Genomic DNA, 18,550 nt, shown 5'->3' on the forward strand with positions numbered 1-18,550 from the left:
TTCACAGATGGGGAAATGAGGCTCAGAGAAGTTAAATAATTTGCCCAAGGTCACACAGCTAGTAAGTAGAATTGCGGGCTCGTGTGTATGCATGTTCTTCAGAAAGCAAGTTTAATTTTAACGTCCTGGTTTAATAAGCAGACAGTACCAAGAGACTTAACGAGAAGCTGTTCCTTGCCCTTTTCTTCCGCTTTTTTTTCTTCCTTTTTTTTTTCTTCCTCCTGTTCAGCGCAGCTTGCAGAATCTTAGTTCCCCGACCAAGAATTGAACCCGGGCCCTCGGCAGTGAAAGTGCAGAGTCCTAACCACTGGACCCCCAGGGAATTCCCTCTGCCTTTTTTGAGCAGAGGCAAGAAGGGCGGTGTCAGGCATACACACCAAGTGGGCATGTGTGCACTGGGGTGCTGGGCTAGGGGCTGGGAGGCCAGTGTCTGAGGGGGGGACGTGAGGGCCGGGTGGAGGAGGCTGGAATTGAGGTTCTCCTGCTCCAGGATGGCAGAGGCCAGCTGGGGTCCCATGGGCTGTTCCTCGCCCCCCCAGATGTGGAGCAGAGGAGAGACGAGGAGGTAGGGGCCAGGCTTGTGGTGAGACCACTGTCTCTCCTTTGCTTCCTAGAGGATCTCCATGCTGGCCTGGAGCAGAGACTGAGCTGGACTACTGGAGCCTGGGTGAGTGACGGCTGGGCACCACCTGGGGAAGGCAGGGGGGCCACAGCCACGCAGTGAAGGCGTCTGGTGTCCCTGAGGCTCTGGTCCGGTCGGGCCCGGTGTGCAAATGTCTGCCCGAACCCAGGTGCCCTAGCTGTGGGGGCCGCTGCCAGGCCCCCCAATTCTCTGATGGGGGGCCAGGATTTGCTTGGGAGGGGTGGGCTCTGCTGCGAGACTGGGGCGGTGTGTTTGGGCGCTGACTGCAGTGCTGGAATCTGGAACGTTAGGGCTGGGAATTTGGGCTGGGGGAGGGGGCGCCTGGCCAGACGCCTTCCTGGCCAGCAGCAGGCTGGAGTTTGTGCGACTTCTTGGAAGTGCACCTCCGGGCTTCGGCCAGGAAGAGGCGTCTGATGCCCCTGAGGAAATCCCCGCTGGCCCGGTGAGCAAGCGGGGGTCCCAGGCTGCCTTCAAAACAGGAAGTGCCCGTTCCAGGAACGCCAGCCGCAGGAAGCTCTGCCGGCTGTGCCCGGCACCTCCCGCAAGGCCGGCCTGAGCGCTGCCTCTGGTCAGGTGGTTCACCCTTTGCTCCCGTGGGCCTGGCCAGGCAGGTCACCTGAGGCTTTGTTTGTCCCGGAAGTGGAGGGAGCTGAGGCCTATCATTGTCACCCAGGTCCCTCCTGCCAGACTGTGTGACCTGGGCTCAGCGTGAGGGGCCCTTGGAACCCTTGGACTTGAGGCTCACTCTGCCCACCACCCAGAGGGGTCCTGGGCCAGGGAGCCCAGGTCTGGCCCTGGCCTGCTTGAGCGGGGGTGGGGCGGGGGCAGCAGCACAGTATCTGGGCCAGTGTTACTGTCAGCAGCAAGACCTGGTCCCACTCCGTGACCACACACATGGCTTTCATGGAGCACCTCTGGTGTGCCAGCCCTGGGGGCCCCTGGGGCCAAGGACAGGGCTGGGCTTCTGCCCCAGGGGCTCAGTCAAGTGGACATCAAGCAGACGGAGGCCAGAGCATTCTTTTTTTTTTTTTTTTTGCGGTACGCGGGCCTCTCACTGCTGTGGCCTCTCCCGTTGCCGAGCACAGGCTCCGGACGCGCAGGCTCAGCGGCCATGGCTCACGGGCCCAGCCGCTCCGCAGCATGTGGGATCCTCCCGGACCGGGGCACGAACCCGCGTCCCCTGCATCGGCAGGGGGACTCTCAACCACTGCGCCACCAGGGAAGCCCCAGAGCATTCTTTTTTATGCACTGTGACCCTTCCATCTCCTGGGTCCTGTCACGTCTGTGAGCTACCAGGACTGAGGCAGGGCTCAGGGTCACAGCAGAGCTCTTTCAGAAGCGGCGGGGGGCAGGAGTTTCCCCGCTTGGTCTGTTCTGGGTTCAAGTCGTAGGCGCGCTGCCGGCCGGCAGAGGGGCCTGGACACGGGTCCATCGGGGACCAGGGGGTCTGCTTCCATGGGTGGCCTGGGCTCGGGCGGCTCCAGCTCCGGCCGCGGCTCCGCCCCCGTCCGTCCGCACCCGCAGGTCCGCCCCCGCCCGCCCGCTCCCTCCCTGGGCTCCGGAAACATTCCATTCATTCCCCGCTTGCCGCGGCGGCCCATGGCTGGAGCCGCAGCCGCCGCCAAAGCCGAGCGGGACCAGAGTCGCGAAGGGGACTCGGGTGAGCGGGGCCGGGGCGGGGGTGGGTAGGGCCAGCCTGGGCTCGAGGCCGAGGGGCCTGGACGCCCCCCGCCTCCGCGGCGCCGGGGAGCGGACTTTGCGCCGCGGCGGGCGAGCCAGCGAGCGCGGGAGCGGGGCGGCAGGGAAGCTGGGGCGGCGGGGGAGGGGCTGCGGGGGGCGGGGCCCTGCGGCCTTGCCCTTCCCCCGCCCCCGCTCCCCGGGCCCTGAGCGAAGGTACCGGAGGGTGCCTGAGCGCCCGGGGCCTCTCCTGGCGCGCCTGGTTCTTTGCGGTCCTGGTGTCGCGGGCGTCCCGGCTCCAGCCTGGGGATTTTCTGAACTGCGCCCTCCTCTCCCCTAGACGGCCTCAGTTGCCCGCGGAGCCGAGCGGAGTCTGCGGTGGCAGAGGCCCGCCTCCGCCCAGGATCTGCACAGTCTGCGCGCGGTCCTGTGAACTCTTCCTGTCTTTGACCAAAGGCGCCATCTCCTCCCCGACCTGATCACCTCGTCTTGGTGCGGCCTGGGGTCACTCTGTCTCCTCATCCCACCGCCTTCTCTTAGGCCATTTTCACCTCCTTCCCAGGTCCCTGCTGTCTCCTGGACTCTTGTCAAGCCAGCAGCTCGTGAGGAGGCCTGTGGGGTCCCCAGGGGCCCGGCAGGAACTGAGCACTCCAGAGCAAGGGGCTTCAGTGCACAGCTGACGGGCACCTTCCCCAGCCCTGAGACTTGCCCCTGTCAATGCCCGGTGGTGATTCTGGGGTGCAGAGGGCTTTGTCACTTGGTTGCTTCTTGGTTATGCTTCCTCCAGGGGCTTGAGGAATGTTGTGGAGACTCAGAACAGAGGGATGCAGTGGGGGATAGAGAACAGCCACAGCCTGGCCGGGGGGCTTCCTAGTGGCTCAGGCAAAGAAGGAAGCCGGCTTGATGTGAGAATCACAGGGTCCATCCTATTCCAGTCAGCACAGCTTTGCCCAAAGCCAGTGCCCCCAAAGAAACGTCTCCCCTGGCCATGGAGCGGAGCAGACAGCCTTCTGCCTTCCTGGAGGAGGAGGACTCAGGGCGGGGCAGGGCAGGCTGTCAAAGCGGGGGAGAAAAGTAATTGCTTCTTGAGGGAATGAGCGCGTTTCCAGGGCGGTGGTGTTTGAGGGGGCCGTAGGGGGCGTGTCAGCTCCTCTGTAGAGGTGCAGCAGCTGTGGGGGGAGTCTGGGAGGCCACCGCCACCGGCCACCCTCTCACAATCTGTGCCTGAGCCCCTCATGGCCCTCTACCGTTGGGGTCAGTGTCCACGCGGCCACGTGGCGTGGACAGCTGCCCTAAATGTCCTGCCGGGCACAGGCCCCCTCAGGGAAGGTTCCGGCAGGTCCAGGAGTGAGGGCTCACGCAGATTGTGAGAGGGTGGCCGGTGGGGGTGGCGGCCAAGACCACTTCAGGGGATTCTGATCAGGGTCCCGAGGGCGGCGATCGTGCTGGACCACCCCAAGGTGGGAGGGGCCTCCATGCTGGGGACCCTGAGCCCACCCTTGGCCTTAGTAGGTCGCCCCCATACATCCAGAGACACGCACGGGCGCGCGCACATACGCAGGGCCGCGTGTGTGCTCGGATGGACACCCGCACCCTGATGTGGCCTGCCCCGGCCCTGCACGCAGCACCCCCCGCGGCCTCCGGGGTCCCCCCTCAGAGACCTGGTTCACCTCAGAACCCCCTCCCAGGACCTGCCCCCGGCGTGCCTGAGTCTGAGGGTCTGCCCTGGGCGGGGCACAGGCAGGGCGGGTGGATTGCTGGGGCCCTCCTGCTGGTTCATCAGGGGAAGCGGGGTTGGAGGGAGGGCCCGGAAGGCTTGGGGAGAGGGTGGGGAGGCAGGCCCACCAGCGGCTCTGCTGCTTCCTGTCAGATTACACCGTGTGTGCCGAGGGTCAGGCATAGAACAGGTGTGTGGCCCACCTGTTTGCATGTTCGGGGCCTGTCGGTCAGCTTGGGTCTGTGCTCTGGACAGTGTGGTCTGGGGGCGGTGCCTCCCAGACCACCTGGAGCTCTTGGGGTCATGGGGTGTGAGGGCGGGCACATGCGTGAGTGTCTGGGAGACTTTCTGGAGGAGGTGCTCTTTTGCCTTGGAGGTGGGCCTGAAGGTGCTTTGGGAACCTGGGGGCAGAGGACAGGGTGCAGTCCTCTGGAGGCGGCTGCACCCAGGCCTGGAGCTGCAGTGCTGGTGGCCTGGTCCCTCAGCGGTTAGGTTACAGGTGTTCCTTCTTGAGGAGGGCCGGGAGATGATCTCCTTAGAGATGAGAGTGGGTGTGTCTGGCCAGATGGGTGGGAAGGCAGGGAAGGGATCGTGGGCTCGGGTGGGCTGGGCAGGGTCAGGCACCGGGGGCTTCCTGTGGGGTGGGGTGGGTCCTCCAGGCTGGGGCTCCTCTGACCCTCCTCCCTTCCCACAGGGTGCCGGGGGCAATGGCGCTGCAGCTCTGGACCCTGACCATCCTGGGCCTGGCGGGCACGAGTGCAAGCCTGCGGTCCCGCAAGCTGGACTACTTCCGCAGCGAAACAGAGCTGAACCACCTGGTGGTGGACGAGGTGTCGGGCGTGGTGTATGTGGGGGCGGTGAACGCGCTCTACCAGCTGAGTGCCGACCTGCAGCTGGAGCAGCGGGCGGCCACGGGCCCGGCCCTGGACAACAAGAAGTGCACGCCGCCCATCGAGGCGAGCCAGTGCCACGAGGCCGTGCAGACTGACAACGTCAACCAGCTCCTGCTGCTCGACGCCCCCCGGGACCGCCTCATCGAGTGCGGCAGCCTCTTCAAGGGCATCTGCGCCCTGCGTTCCCTGAGCAACATCTCCTCGCTCCTCTTCTACGAGGACGGCAGTGGCGAGAAGTCCTTCGTGGCCAGCAACGACGAGAGCGTGGCCACCGTGGGGCTGGTGAGCACGACGCGCCCACGCGGCGAGCGCGTGCTCTTTGTGGGCAAGGGCAACGGGCCCCACGACAACGGCATCATCGTGAGCACACGCCTGCTGGACCGGACGGAGGGCAGGGAGGCCTTTGAGGCCTACACGGACCACGCCACCTATAAGGCTGGCTACCTGTCCACAAACACACAGCAGTTCGTGGCTGCCTTCGAGGACGGCCCCTACGTCTTCTTCGTCTTCAACCAGCAGGACAAGCACCCGGCCCGGAACCGCACGCTGCTGGCGCGTATGTGCAAGGACGACCCGTTCTACTACTCCTACCTGGAGGTGGACCTGCGCTGCCTGGGCCCCGACGACACCCGGGTCCCCGCCTTCGGCACCTGCCTGGCGGCCTCCGTGGCCCGGCCAGGCGCGACTGGGGTGCTCTACACTGTCTTCAGCACAGATGGCCGTGGTGGCGGGGGGCCACGGGCGGGCCTCTGCCTGTTCCCACTGGACGAGGTCCACAGCAAGATGGAGACCAGCCGCGACGCCTGCTACACGGGCACCCGGGAGGCAGGCCGGGACACCTTCTACAAGCCCTTCCACGGCGAGATCCAGTGTGGTGGCCACGGGTCGGTATGTGGCCTCAGCACGTTCTCCCACGGGCTTAGACCACGCACATGGGGTTCTGCATGTGGCACTGCTTGCCGTGTCCACGTCCCACGTGCTTGTGAAGGCCGTGTGTGTGTGTGCGTGTGTGTGGTGTCCTAGCGGACAGGTGAGTGTGAGATGTAGGTGCCACTTCTCCCAGGTGTCAGCCACGCTGGGCATTGGGTTTTGGAGCAGTGAGCACGTGGGTAGGGGCCCTGCCTGGGCCAGTCCTGGGGGACGTGTGCAGGGCCACGAGTGCTGGGAGTCGTGGTGGGGAGAGGCCTCGGGCAGGGGTCTGCACCCACCGTTGACGCCATGGTCCATAGGGTGCCAGCGAGAGTTTCCCATGTGGCTCAGAGCACCTGCCCTACCCGCTGGGCAGCCGAGACGGACTCTCAGCTGTAGCCGTGCTGCACCGTGGAGGCCTGAACCTGACAGCTGTGACAGTGACGACCGAGAATGGCCACACCATCGCCTTCCTGGGCACCTCGGACGGCCGGGTCCTCAAGGTGAGGCCCAGGGCTGGGGCAGGGTGGTTTCCGGAGGGGTCCTCAGTGCACGAGGCCCCCTGCCCTCACCGTGCACCTGCCCTCGTGCCCACAGGTGTACCTCGCTCCAGATGGCAGCTCCGCGGAGTATGGCTCTGTCCTTGTGGAGATCAACAAGAGAATCAAGAGGGACCTGGTGCTGGCCGCAGACCTGGCCAGTCTGTACGCCATGACCCAGGACAAGGTTGGCCTGTGGAGCCTGGGAGGAGGGGCCTTGGTGGTCCAGCCCCTAGAGACACGCAGAGAGAGCATGCTGGGAGGGGGGCCAGCTCTCATGTCCCTGGGTCTTGACAGTGTCTCTCGAGCACCTTTCCCGTCTTTGAAACCGTTTCTCTCTGTTCTGTGTCTCCGGCCCGGCCTTGGGCCCTCCTGACCAGAGGGTCAGTGCTCTAAGTGGGCCTTCCCCAAGTGCAAACAGGGAGGCGCGGGGCCCCAGGCAGCTTCTGTGAGCTCAGACGGTGGGGGACATGGGCCGCGGGATCCTGCGCCACCCGATCCTGGGTCAGGTCCAGCCTCCCGGCCGGGTCCCACAGAACCTGGCCGGCAGCGGCTGCCTGGAGCCCTCACCGCCCAGCCTCGAGGCTTAGCGGTAAAGTTGGGATCAAGCTGGTGGTCCCAGGAAAGTCTGGCGTCTGAGCGAGGTCCTTTGTGGCTGCTGGCCCGACACCTGCGGCGGCTGTAGTCCCGCTCACCGCCCCGGTGCCCCTAGGTGTTCCGGCTCCCCGTGCAGGAGTGTGAGAGCTTTTCCACCTGCGCCCAGTGCCGCAGCTCACAGGACCCCTACTGCGGCTGGTGTGTCGTCGAGGGACGGTGAGCATCCGGGAGTCTGGGGTGTTCGGCCCAGCCTGGGTCTGGGGGTGCCGCCCCACCCTGAGGGCTCACGGGTGCCCCCTGCCCCCGCAGATGCACCAGGAGGGCCGAGTGCCCGCGGGCCGAAGAGAGTGGCCACTGGCTGTGGAGCCGCAGTGAGGCCTGCGTGGCCGTCACCGAGACCCAGCCGCAGAACATGAGCCGCCGGGCGCAGGGAGAGGTGTGCAGTGGGGGTGGAGGCAGGGGCGCTGCTGGCCTGGGGCTGTGGGGACGGCAGGAGACCCGCGTAGTATCTCGCTCCTGGCCTGGACGGCGGTGCTGAGCCTGGGGACAGGGACCCCATCCTTTGTTGGGTTCCCTGGCCCCTTTGACCCGAGGGGCTTCTGAGAATCCAGGGCAGACCCAGGCCCTGTCCCAGGAGCGGCTTAGGTGACCACAGAGGGGCCCATTCAGATGAAATGGAGCCAGGCTCTAGAGGGTTCTCCGGGGGCAGGAGGGCGGCCGGAGAACGGCCAGAGGACCGGGGCTCAGGGCGGGGGCGGGAGGTTGCCTGCACCCTGAGGCTGGGCAGAGGAGTCCTGCTGTGAGCTGAGTGGCCCTTCCACAGGTGCACCTGACCGTCAGTCCCCTCCCGGCCCTGAGCGAGGAGGACAAGCTGCTGTGCCTCTTTGGTGAATCACCGCCACACGTGGCGAGCATGCAAGGGGGCGCCGTGGTCTGCAACTCCCCAAGCAGCATCCCCAGCACGCCGCCTGGCCAGGGTGAGGCCCCGCCCGAGCCTGTCCCCTGAGCATTTGGGGCCAGCGGAGGACGGCTCACTGGTGAAGGTGGGGGCCACGCGGTGACACGGCTGGGACCTGGCAGGCGCTCTGCCCCAGACGCCCAGGAACCACTGCCCTCGGTGCCTCGGGACAGAGCGAGGGCCCAGCAGCGCAGAGCCCTGGGGAGCGACACACGAGCCGAGGTCTGATAGCGGCGGCGGGTCCTGCTGAGCCCTGCGGGGCCCCACTCAGACCAGGGGCTCCACACGCGGCCTCCCGTTCTCTGCTGGGTCGCCTGTGGGGAGCTCTGATGGAAGGAGGAGTTGGGGCTGGGGGGGCCCAGTTCCGGCTTCCTGTTCCCCTAGCCCAAGCCCGCCTCCCCCTGCGGCCCTGCCTGACGCTGGCCCCGTCTGCTGTCCACAGATCACGTGGCTGTGACCATCCAGCTTCTCTTCAAACGCGGCAACGTCTTCCTGACCTCCCACCTGTACCCCTTCTACGACTGCCGAGTGGCCATGAGCCTGGAGGAGAACCTGCCGTGAGTGCCCCTGCCTGTCCCTCACAGCCCCCGCTGCGGACCCCACACTTCTCACCACCCTCTCCTCCAGGTGCATCTCCTGTGCCAGCAACCGCTGGACCTGCCAGTGGGACCTGCGCTACCATGAGTGTCGGGAGGCCTCGCCCAACCCTGAGGACGGCATCGTCCGTGCCCACATGGTGAGGGGCCGTGAGGGCACGTGGGGGCCAGGCTGCTCGGCCGAGGCCAGGCAGCACCTGACCAGCCCTGCCCCCGCAGGAGGACGACTGCCCCCAGTTCTTGAACCCCAGCCCGCTGGTCATTCCCATGAACCACGAGACGGCTGTGACCTTCCAGGGCAAGAACCTGGACACGGTGAAGGTGCGGGGGGCTTGTGGGGCCCTGGCTAACCAGTGAGGTCAGGCCTGGGGGTCCCAGCAGGGGCCGTGATGGCTGGTGGAGAGGCAGAGGCTTGTTCAGAGCCATCCTCCTGCAGACCAGAAGCTAAGCGCCGGGGCCCATCCAGCCTTCTGCGGCTCAGGGCCCAGCACGTGAGGGAGGCAGAGGGGTCAGGGTGGACGTGGGGACATCTGGACGGGCCTCGAGGGTTTAGGGCGTGCAGGGGCTGGGCAGCCGAGTGCCACTCAGGAGGGAGCAGGGCGGTGAGTCTGGGTGTTGACCGTGGCGGGGCCTGTCTGTGAGCGGCTGGGTGTCAGTCGGGATGGGGGCGCCCAAGCTGGCCCGGGAGCCGTGTGGGGCACGGCAGGCCCCGGGGCCCAGGGCGGGCATGTGGGACGCGCTGGCCCGCCTCGGGTATCCTGACTGGCCTGTCTGGCAGGGCTCCTCCCTGCGTGTGGGCAGTGACCTGCTCAAGTTTGAGGAGCCAGTCAGCACACAGGAGCAAGGAACCTTCTCCTTTCGGACCCCAAAGGTACGCCTCCCGGGGTGGGTGGGCCAGGCTGGTGGACCCCGAGGGCTGGCCCTACGGGGGCTGCCCAGTTGCCTCCGGGGCTTGAGGGGTGGGCGGGGGCAGGCTCACCAGCTGCCCTTCTGGGGAAGCGGGGCCGGCAGGCACGTGTGGCCTCAGAGCATCCCTGGGCCTCCCGTCTCCCTGGAGTCCAAGTCATCCTCCGTCTCTGAGCCTCCAGCTTCTAGCCACCTGGAGGCCTCCCCTTGCTGCCCGTCAGCCGTGAGGGGACACACGGTGGTCACCCTCGGGGGCTCGGGTGGGAGGCGGGGGTGCAGCGTGTCCCTGTGTGCCCCCAGCTCTCCCACGATGCCAACGAGACGCTGCCTCTGCATCTGTATGTCAAGTCCTACGGCAAGAATATCGACAGCCGGCTCCAAGGTGGGTGGGCTGCGCAGCTGGGCTGGTGGGCGGGCAAGGGCAGCAGGGCGGCCCTGCCGACGGCCAGCTTCTCCCTCCGCAGTGACCCTCTACAACTGCTCCTTCGGCCGCAGCGACTGCAGCCTGTGCCTGGCCGCTGACCCCGTCTACAGGTGTGTGTGGTGCAGCGGGCAGAGCAGGTGTGTGTACGCGGCCCTGTGTGGCAACGCCACCTCCGAGTGCCCACCGCCCGTCATCACCAGGGTAAGCCCCCTTACCCCTGACCTCCCTGGCAGGAGGGACTCCAGCCCGGCCCGGGACCAGCTGCGCAGCCTGGCCTGCCCGAGCCACCAGGTCAGCCGGGCTCTGCCAATTTCAGATCCAGCCTGAGACTGGTCCGCTAGGCGGAGGCATTCGCGTCACCATCCTCGGGTCAAATCTGGGGGTCAGAGCAGACGACGTGAAGAGGGTCACCGTGGCTGGCAGGAGCTGTGCCTTTGAGCCAGAACGCTACTCCGTGTCCACGCGGTGAGTGGGCAACCTGGGCCCTCCGAGCTGGGCCAGGCCCTACCCTGGGGGGCCGGGGGACTGGGGGGATGGAGGGGAAGGACACGGTCCAGGTATGCGTGGGCGCCCAGGGCTTGCACACACACAGAGTGTGCCCACCTGCCTGCCACCCACGCAGGATCGTGTGCACCATCGAGGCTGCAGAGGCGCCCTTCACGGGGGGCGTCGAGGTGGACATCAGCGGGAAGCTCGGCCATTCGCCTCCCCATGTCCAATTCACCTATCAGGTAAGCACCCGACAGGTGGCTCTTGCAGGTCAGGACAAATGTGGGTGGGATCTGGGGGGCCATGCGCTGACTCGGGGTGAGGCGAGGCTGTGCCCCTGCCTCTTTCTGACAACGGTCATGGCCCAGTCGAGGCCCGGGAGGGAGGGCCGCAGCCCTGCCGCCCCAGCCCTGAGTCAAATGTCCCTGCTTTTTCTCTTCTAGCAGCCCCAGCCCCTCAGTGTGGAGCCAAAGCAGGGGCCACAGGCGGGCGGCACCATGTTGACCATCAATGGCACCCACCTGGACACAGGCTCTGAGGAAGACATGCGGGTGACCCTCAATGACATCCCTTGTAAAGTGTGGGTGTCACCCACAGGCCGCCAAATCCTGGTCTGCCCTGGTCCTGGGGACAGGGTGAGGGCCCTCTGGCCGTGACCCTGTGTCTATCCTGGAGGGGGCGGTGGAACCAACCAGACCCACTGACCCACTGGCCTGGGGCTGCGGGTGGTCCCAGGGTGGGGTTGACATTGACTGGCAATCCCCACCCCCAGGACGCAGTTTGGGGCACAGCTTCAGTGTGTCACCGGCCCCCAGGCGGCTCCGGGAGAGCTGCCCCTGAAGATTTACTATGGGGGCTCCGCGGTGCCCAGCCCTGGCGTCACCTTCACCTACCGTGAGAACCCAGTCCTGCGGGCCTTCGAGCCGCTGCGGAGCTTTGTCAGGTGAGACCTCTCCCCCCGCCCGTGGCAGGTGCCCCCCACTCCCACACTGCTGGCCACACCCACCCCATCTAGCTATTTCCCAGGTGCCCTCTTCTCACTGGGCTTGTGAGGAAATGGCAGAGCTGGTCTGGGTGACAGGAGGAGGCCTCCAAAAATCCCCACTGTACCCCCAGGTCGGGCAGGCCCGACATCCCGCCTCCACCTCCCCCCGCCACCCAGCCCAGCCCTGCTTCTCTGACAGCCAACGCCCCTGCCATTGCAGCAGGTCTGGGCTTGCACACACCTGCAAGGGTATCCAAAAGCAGGGTGGGGGCAGGGACACGGCCTTGCAGGGCACCTGCTCTGGAGCTGGCTGGGCACCTCCCTTGCCCAGGTGTGCCCACTCAGGCACCATCCCCCTCCCTGCCCCCCAGTGGTGGCCGGAGCATCAACGTCACAGGACAGGGCTTCAGCCTGATCCAGAAATTCGCCATGGTGGTCATAGCCGAGCCCCTGCAGTCCTGGAGGCGGCGGCGGGAGGCCGGACCCCTGCAGCCCGTGACGGTCAGTCGGTGCCCGCTGCTGGGGCGACACGCCAGGGCAGGATGCAGCCTGTGCCAAGTGGCCTAACGGTCCTGCCTCGGCTCTTAGGTCGTGGGCAGGGAGTACGTGTTCTGCAGTGACTCCAAGGTCGTGTTCTTGTCCCCGGCCGTCCCCGAGGAGCCCGAGGCCTACAACCTCACAGCGCTCATTCAGATGGATGGGCACCAAGCCCTGCTCAGGACTGAGGCTGGTGCCTTTGAGTACGTCGCCGACCCCACCTTCGAGAACTTCACAGGGGGCGTCAAGAAGCAGGTCAACAAGCTCATTCACGCGCGGGTGAGGACCAGTGCAGCCCCGGGGTCAGGTCCTGAGCGGGTGCGTGTAGGGGAGCAGCCCAAGGTCTGGGCTGAGCTGGTCGGGGCATCCCTGAACCCCTCCTGGCCACTGTGGCCCCATCCCCCGCCCCCCAGGGCACCAATCTGAACAAGGCGATGACGATTCACGAGGCCGAGGCCTTCGTGGGTGCCGAGCGGTGCATCATGAAGACACTGACGGAGACCGATCTGTACTGTGAGCCCCCAGAGGTGCAGCCCCCTCCCAAGCGGCGGCAGAAGCGGGACACGACCCACAACCTGCCTGAGTTCATTGTGCGTGTAGGGTGGGGGCAGGGAGGGCACAGGGCACCGGGCTCTCGTGGTCTCGGCCACACACCTGTCCTTGCTGACTCCGCCTCTCCACGCAGGTGAAGTTTGGCTCCCGGGAGTGGGTGCTGGGCCGCGTGGAGTATGACACGCGTGTGAGTGACGTGCCGCTCAGCCTCATCCTGCCGCTGGTCATCGTGCCCATGGTGGCCGTCATTGCCGTGTCTGTCTACTGCTACTGGTGAGCCTCTCCCCCGGCAGCCTCAGCCCCTTGGCCACACCCACCGGCCAGCACCATCCAGGCCAGGTCCCAGGAGCTTCCCTGTGCCCCCAGGAGGAAGAGCCAACAGGCAGAGCGCGAGTACGAGAAGATCAAGTCCCAGCTGGAGGGCTTGGAGGAGAGCGTGCGTGACCGCTGCAAGAAGGAGTTCACAGGTCGGGGCCGCCCTGCAGGTCCCGGGGGAGGAGGGCTCGGAAGAGGCTGCATTGGGAGGGACGGAGGAGGGGGGCTGCCGGCGGGCGGATGCCTCACCACGACCTCCCTGCAGACCTGATGATTGAGATGGAGGACCAGACCAACGACGTGCACGAGGCAGGCATCCCCGTGCTGGACTACAAGACCTACACCGACCGCGTCTTCTTCCTGCCCTCCAAGGACGGCGACAAGGACGTGATGATCACGGGCAAGCTGGACATCCCTGAGTCACGGCGGCCCTTGGTGGAGCAGGCGCTCTACCAGTTCTCCATCCTTCTCAACAAGGCGTTAGGGGGTGGCAGTGGGGCAGCCCTGGCTTGTCCAGGCACCTGGTTTGCCAGCAAATACAGCCAGTGCCAGTGAGTAGGGCAGAGGGATGGCGGGGGGCATCGCTGCTAGCAGGTGGTCTGTGCTGGCCACTTATCTGCTCCCCCTTCTCATCAGCCCTTTGTAGGATGGGGTGGAAGATGAAAGGCCCACCCTGAGGGGGCTGGGAGATTGGTCACTGCAGGCTGTAAACGTACAGCCTGACGGAGACTCTGGCCTGGACGGAGGCTGGGCTGCTCTGAGGGTGGTCTGGGTACTTGGAAGAGCCCGCTGATCCTAGGGGCACTAAAGGGCCCCTCAACACAAGGCCTTTCTGTATCTCCAGGTCAGAGACAGTGGTGGAGAGGATGCTGTCTAATTGGATGTCCATCTGCCTGTACCAGTATCTGAAGGTGGGCTCCACACAGCCCTGCCAGGGGGCGGGGAGGGACGAGGTGGTGCTGTACCCCCCGAATGTCCACCTCCCTGCGGCCCAGCTCCACCTGGACGGGTTTGCTTCCCACCCTGGCACGATTAGTCCCACCGTGGCTCAGCCGCCCCGTGTTGCTGTAGGACAGCGCAGGGGAGCCGCTGTACAAGCTCTTCAAGGCCATCAAGCATCAGGTGGAGAAGGGGCCGGTGGATGCTGTGCAGAAGAAAGCCAAATACACCCTCAACGACACAGGGCTGCTGGGGGACGACGTGGAGTATGCACCCCTGGTGAGCCCCTGGGGCTGGGCGGGCTGCTGGGAGACCTCAGGGGCCGGGTTCCAGGCCAGCCTCAGGACCAGAAGCTGATGCCACTCGCCTCCTTCGTGGACTTGCATTAGAACCCATTCCCCGTGCTGGGCCCGCCCGTGTTCAGGGAGGGGCCTGGGTCATGGGTCTTCAGCAGGCCCGTGGGTCACTGGAGAGAGGCTCTAAGTGTCATGGCCCCAAGCCAGCTGCCTCCTGGGTGCCCGGGCCTGCTGCAGGCATTTGAGGGGCCTGGGCACACCAAGTGAGTGGTGGTAGACTCGTGTGCGTGTGGAGGTGGTACGTGGTGTGTGCCCCCGTGATGCCTGTGTGTTGTGTGATAGCTAGAAGTGAGCAGTCCTCTGCCCTCTGTCCTGCTGAGCCGTGGCACGCAGGAAAGGGTGAGGCCTGGGTGCTGAAGGGGCTCAGGATCCCCACCACCACTCCTCCAGCTGAGGGTGTCGCCACTCGGGGGGAGCCCCAAGACTGCCCCCGGTTTGGGGCGAGCGAGGGCGAGGGCCCCTCCCCAACTGGCCCTTCGTTCTGTGTCCCCTGGCAGATGGTGAGCGTGATCGTCCAGGACGAAGGGGTCGACGCCATCCCTGTCAAGGTCCTCAACTGTGACACCATCTCCCAGGTCAAGGAGAAGATCATTGACCAGGTGTACCGCACGCAGCCTTGCTCCCGCTGGCCCAAGGCTGACAGTGTGGTCCTCGGTGAGCACCACCCTCGTGTGCCTGGCTCTGTGCCCGTGGAAGCCCAGTCGGCCGGGTCGGGCGGGGGACAGCGAGAGGGAGCCCGGACAGGGTGGGTGTGGCCGGGTTCCAGGAGCTGGGCTGTGTCCCTCCACAGAGTGGCGTCCTGGGTCCACAGCCCAGATCCTGTCAGACCTGGACCTGACCTCTCAGCGGGAGGGCCGGTGGAAGCGCGTCAACACGCTGATGCACTACAACGTGAGTGGGCGGCCGGGCGGCCGAGGCCCCTGCGGAGAGTGGGGCAGGAGGCCCGCCCTCATGACTCTGTTCCCCAGGTCCGGGATGGAGCCACTCTCATCCTGTCGAAGGCGGGGGTCTCCCAGCAGCCTGAGGACAGCCAGCAGGACCTGCCTGGGGAGCGTGAGTCCCTTCCCCTCGTCCGGGCCCTTCTGGCCTCTGGAGGTCATCGTGAGCCAGCGTCCGCCCCATGCCGCCGTCTCGGGGGAGCTGTGAGCCCGGCATGGGACCCGGGCCCCGGGCCCCGGTCCTCGTCCTTCAGCGCCCCCCTCCCCCACAGGCCACGCCCTCCTGGAGGAGGAGAACCGGGTGTGGCACCTGGTGCGGCCAACGGACGAGGTGGACGAAGGCAAGTCCAAGCGTGGCAGCGTGAAGGAAAAGGAGCGCACCAAGGCCATCACCGAGATCTACCTGACCCGCCTGCTCTCGGTCAAGGTGGGCCGCGGAGGGCGTGTGGGAGGCAGACCTGGGACGGCGCTGGTGGGACGCGCTGAGCCCCGCTCCCGCCCCGCAGGGCACGCTGCAGCAGTTCGTGGACAACTTCTTCCAGAGCGTGCTGGCGCCTGGCCACGCGGTGCCGCCCGCGGTCAAGTACTTCTTCGACTTCCTGGACGAGCAGGCGGAAAAGCACGACATCAAGGACGAGGACACCATCCACATCTGGAAGACCAACAGGTATGGGCTCCGTGCCTCCACCCGCCCCGCCCGCCCTGCTCCAGGCCTCGGCGGCCCCTCACACCCTGTCGTCCCGCCTCAGTTTACCTCTCCGGTTCTGGGTGAACATCCTCAAGAACCCCCATTTCATCTTCGACGTGCACGTCCACGAGGTGGTGGACGCCTCCCTGTCGGTCATCGCACAGACCTTCATGGACGCCTGCACACGTACAGAGCACAAGCTGAGCCGCGTAAGTGCAGCTGCGGGCAGCCCAGCCCGCTTCCTGGCAGCGTGAAGCATCAGGGGAGGGGGCTGTGGTGCAGGTGAGGAGGTCGCTTTGGGGCGTGGATTTGCACAGCGGGGGCTGGAGCTCAGTAGAAAGACAGGTGCAGGGTACCTGGGGCGGAGGGAGGGCCCCCTGGGCAGTGGACCTGTGGCAGCCTGGGACCCCGAGCTCCTTCCCTTCCGTGAGAGAGAAAAAGTGAGTTTTACTATTAATCACAAAATGACGAAAACACTGTCAGGTCTGTGGATAGGTAGGGCAGCTACCGCCGTTGGACCCCCATCCCCCGCACACCCCTCTTTCTCTGGGTATCCTGAGTGCGTGCAGGTGTCTCGGCCTGGGTGTCACTTGGCTCTGACTCCCACAGGACTCTCCCAGCAACAAGCTACTCTACGCCAAGGAGATCTCCACCTATAAGAAGATGGTGGAGGAGTGAGTCCCCCCCACCCCCCAACGAGGCCAGAGCCTGGCTGCGCACCCTCAGCCCCCACCCAGCGGGGCCCCCGGGCGGTGCAGGCCTGTGATCAGGAGGTGGGGCCCGTGGGTAGCTTCAGGTCCAGCGTCCGGGAGCCACCGCCGCCACCCCCTCCACCGTTCCGGTACCCGCCCCCCGCGGCCCACCCTGTGTAACTCCCCCTCCCCCCACAGCTACTACAAGGGGATCAGACAGATGGTGCAGGTCAGCGACCAGGACATGAACACACACCTGGCAGAGATTTCCCGGGTAAGGGTGGCACAGGGGATCCACAAGCTGAGCCCCCCCAGGATTAGCCCTCCACCACCCCCGCCCCCCCGGAAGGCCCTGCTGCGCGGGCCAGGAGACTGCACGGGGGCCGGGCAAAGTTGTGCCCACGGGGGAGAAAGGAGAGGCGCAGACGAGGGGGCATGGGGGACGGCGGGGCTCGCGAGCAGCTCTGAGCCAGCCCCGCCTGCCGTGGGTCTGCATGGGTGGGAGACTCTCTGTCCGCGGTGTGCTGTGGCTGTGCGTGTCACGACTGCCGGGGGGGGGGACCCTTCGCGTCTGCCTGCTCCACTGGGAGACAGCCTCCTGTCCCTGGGTCACGCAGCCCTTCCGCCACCCTCCCAGGCGCACACGGACTCCCTGAACACCCTCGTGGCCCTGCACCAGCTCTACCAGTACACGCAGAAGTACTACGACGAGGTAGGGGTCCGGTCCTTCCAGGACGGCCGTGCTCACCCTGACCCTAACCCTGACCCTGGCCTGTGCTCTGACGTGACCCCTCCTCAGATCATCAACGCCCTGGAGGAGGATCCCGCCGCCCAGAAGATGCAGCTGGCCTTCCGCCTGCAGCAGATCGCGGCTGCGCTTGAGAACAAGGTCACGGACCTCTGACTGCGACCTCCACTGTCATGGTCTCGGGACACAGGTGTGTGATACCCACTGCCGGGCGCTGGGCGGCCCCGGGGGAGCACGGCCAAGCGGGCAGGACTCAGCCCTTCTCTCTCTGGCAGAGGAAGAGCCCCCGGGCTTCCGAGTGTGTGCGTGGCAGGGGGGCCCCCACCTCAGCATCTGTAGCCTCATAGCACCCTTCTCCTGAGCAATAGTGCCGGGCGCCCACCAGCACCAGTTCCCTCCTGCAGAACCAGCATCGGGGGTGTCTCCTTCAAGCCTCCTGAGTGATTCGAAAACGTGCCTTATGCCCCCGGCGCCACGCTGGGTTGCTGGGGGCAGTCGGGCCTCAGCCCCCCTCCCCAGGCACCAGCAGCCTCCTCAGATACCTGGGTTGGGCCTCTTGGGGTGAGGTCTGAGTGCCCTCGGCCCCCAGGACCTAGTGCCCAGACTCTGTCCGTCTGCCCTACCTGGACTGGGGCAGAAAAGTGGTACGATGCCTTCCTGACCTCGCTGGCCTGCCCTGCCGGGCACTGGCTCTCCCGGGGGACCCCGTGCTGCAGGCCCCACCTCAAAGGTCAAGCTGGACGTCAGACGTCGAGGCCCAGGCGGCCAGAAGGGACCCAGCAGACTGGGGGTCAGGGTCCCGGCCTGTCAGACAGGCTGACCTGGAGGCCCTGCCCAGGTCCGGGGGGCCGGGAGCAGCTCCGCCAGGATACCCGCAACCCTTTTTGTAAATCTTGTTAATTGTCAATCAAATACAGCTGTCTTTTTCACTCTGCTGGTTGGCTGGGTTCTTCCCGGGGCTGCCGACCCGCCGTCCCCGTCCCTACACGCCTGCCCCGTTGTGGTACCGGGCCTGTCCTGCCCACGGCCTCCCTTCCTGTGTGCTCCTGGCCCCAGAAGCTCACCTGAAGGTGGGCCCGTGTGCCCTCGCGCACCCATCCCACAGTCCCTGGCTCCCCTGGGCCAGGCCTGCTGAGGCAGCCCGTCCACGGCCACCAGCTCGGCTGAGTCCACGCCTTCCTGCTGCCCCAGCAGGACAGGATGGTGGTCAGGGGTGGGAGGTGAGCGCTGGGGTGCGAACGTCTCCCAGAGGCACATCCCGGTGCACCCCAGCACTGAAAGTGATCCTGAAGCAGGTGGAGGTTCTGAGGGCACAGGGCGGCGGCCCCGCCCCCCACGGTGCGGGACTGGGCCCGCTTGGACGCCATCTGGTGGCAGGGGTGGGCGTGGCGCGAGCTCTCAGGGACCTGTTTTCTCCTTCCTGAGGTGCGGTGCCTCACAGGTGTGGTCCAC

At 66.1% G+C, this 18,550-nt stretch overlaps 1 protein-coding gene across 1 annotated transcript; it reads left to right on the forward strand.

Annotated features, from left to right (window-relative positions):
* Positions 1-482: 482 nt before the first annotated feature.
* On the forward strand, positions 483-18,032 carry PLXNB2 (plexin B2). Its single transcript, XM_024737391.1, has 35 exons — positions 483-667; positions 4,732-5,818; positions 6,160-6,342; positions 6,437-6,565; positions 7,091-7,191; positions 7,285-7,411; positions 7,799-7,952; positions 8,376-8,490; positions 8,561-8,669; positions 8,749-8,850; positions 9,308-9,400; positions 9,736-9,817; positions 9,900-10,060; positions 10,176-10,324; positions 10,482-10,590; positions 10,792-10,928; positions 11,121-11,291; positions 11,705-11,834; positions 11,922-12,149; positions 12,284-12,460; positions 12,556-12,695; positions 12,789-12,889; positions 13,003-13,288; positions 13,582-13,648; positions 13,809-13,955; positions 14,530-14,686; positions 14,823-14,923; positions 15,001-15,085; positions 15,243-15,397; positions 15,477-15,637; positions 15,720-15,867; positions 16,268-16,332; positions 16,549-16,624; positions 16,988-17,062; positions 17,150-18,032. The coding sequence occupies exons 2-35, from the start codon at positions 4,745-4,747 to the stop codon at positions 17,252-17,254; spliced, it is 5,400 nt and encodes a 1,799-aa protein (XP_024593159.1). The 5' UTR covers positions 483-667; positions 4,732-4,744; the 3' UTR covers positions 17,255-18,032.
* The last annotated feature ends 518 nt before the right edge of the window (positions 18,033-18,550 follow it).

The sequence above is a fragment of the Neophocaena asiaeorientalis genome, unplaced genomic scaffold, assembly GCF_003031525.2.
Source record: "Neophocaena asiaeorientalis asiaeorientalis breed wild unplaced genomic scaffold, Neophocaena_asiaeorientalis_V1.1 scaffold242, whole genome shotgun sequence".
Taxonomy (NCBI): domain Eukaryota; kingdom Metazoa; phylum Chordata; class Mammalia; order Artiodactyla; family Phocoenidae; genus Neophocaena; species Neophocaena asiaeorientalis.

What these genes read in the sequence shown, in the direction of transcription:
- PLXNB2 (XM_024737391.1), top strand. Translation starts at nt 4,745, where the DNA reads ATGGCGCTGCAGCTCTGGACCCTGACCATCCTGGGCCTGGCGGGCACG. An exon ending in CACATCTGGAAGACCAACAG is followed by an intron (nt 15,638 to 15,719) that starts GTATGGGCTCCG and finishes GTCCCGCCTCAG; the next exon opens with TTTACCTCTCCGGTTCTGGG. An exon ending in CAGAGCACAAGCTGAGCCGC is followed by an intron (nt 15,868 to 16,267) that starts GTAAGTGCAGCT and finishes TGACTCCCACAG; the next exon opens with GACTCTCCCAGCAACAAGCT.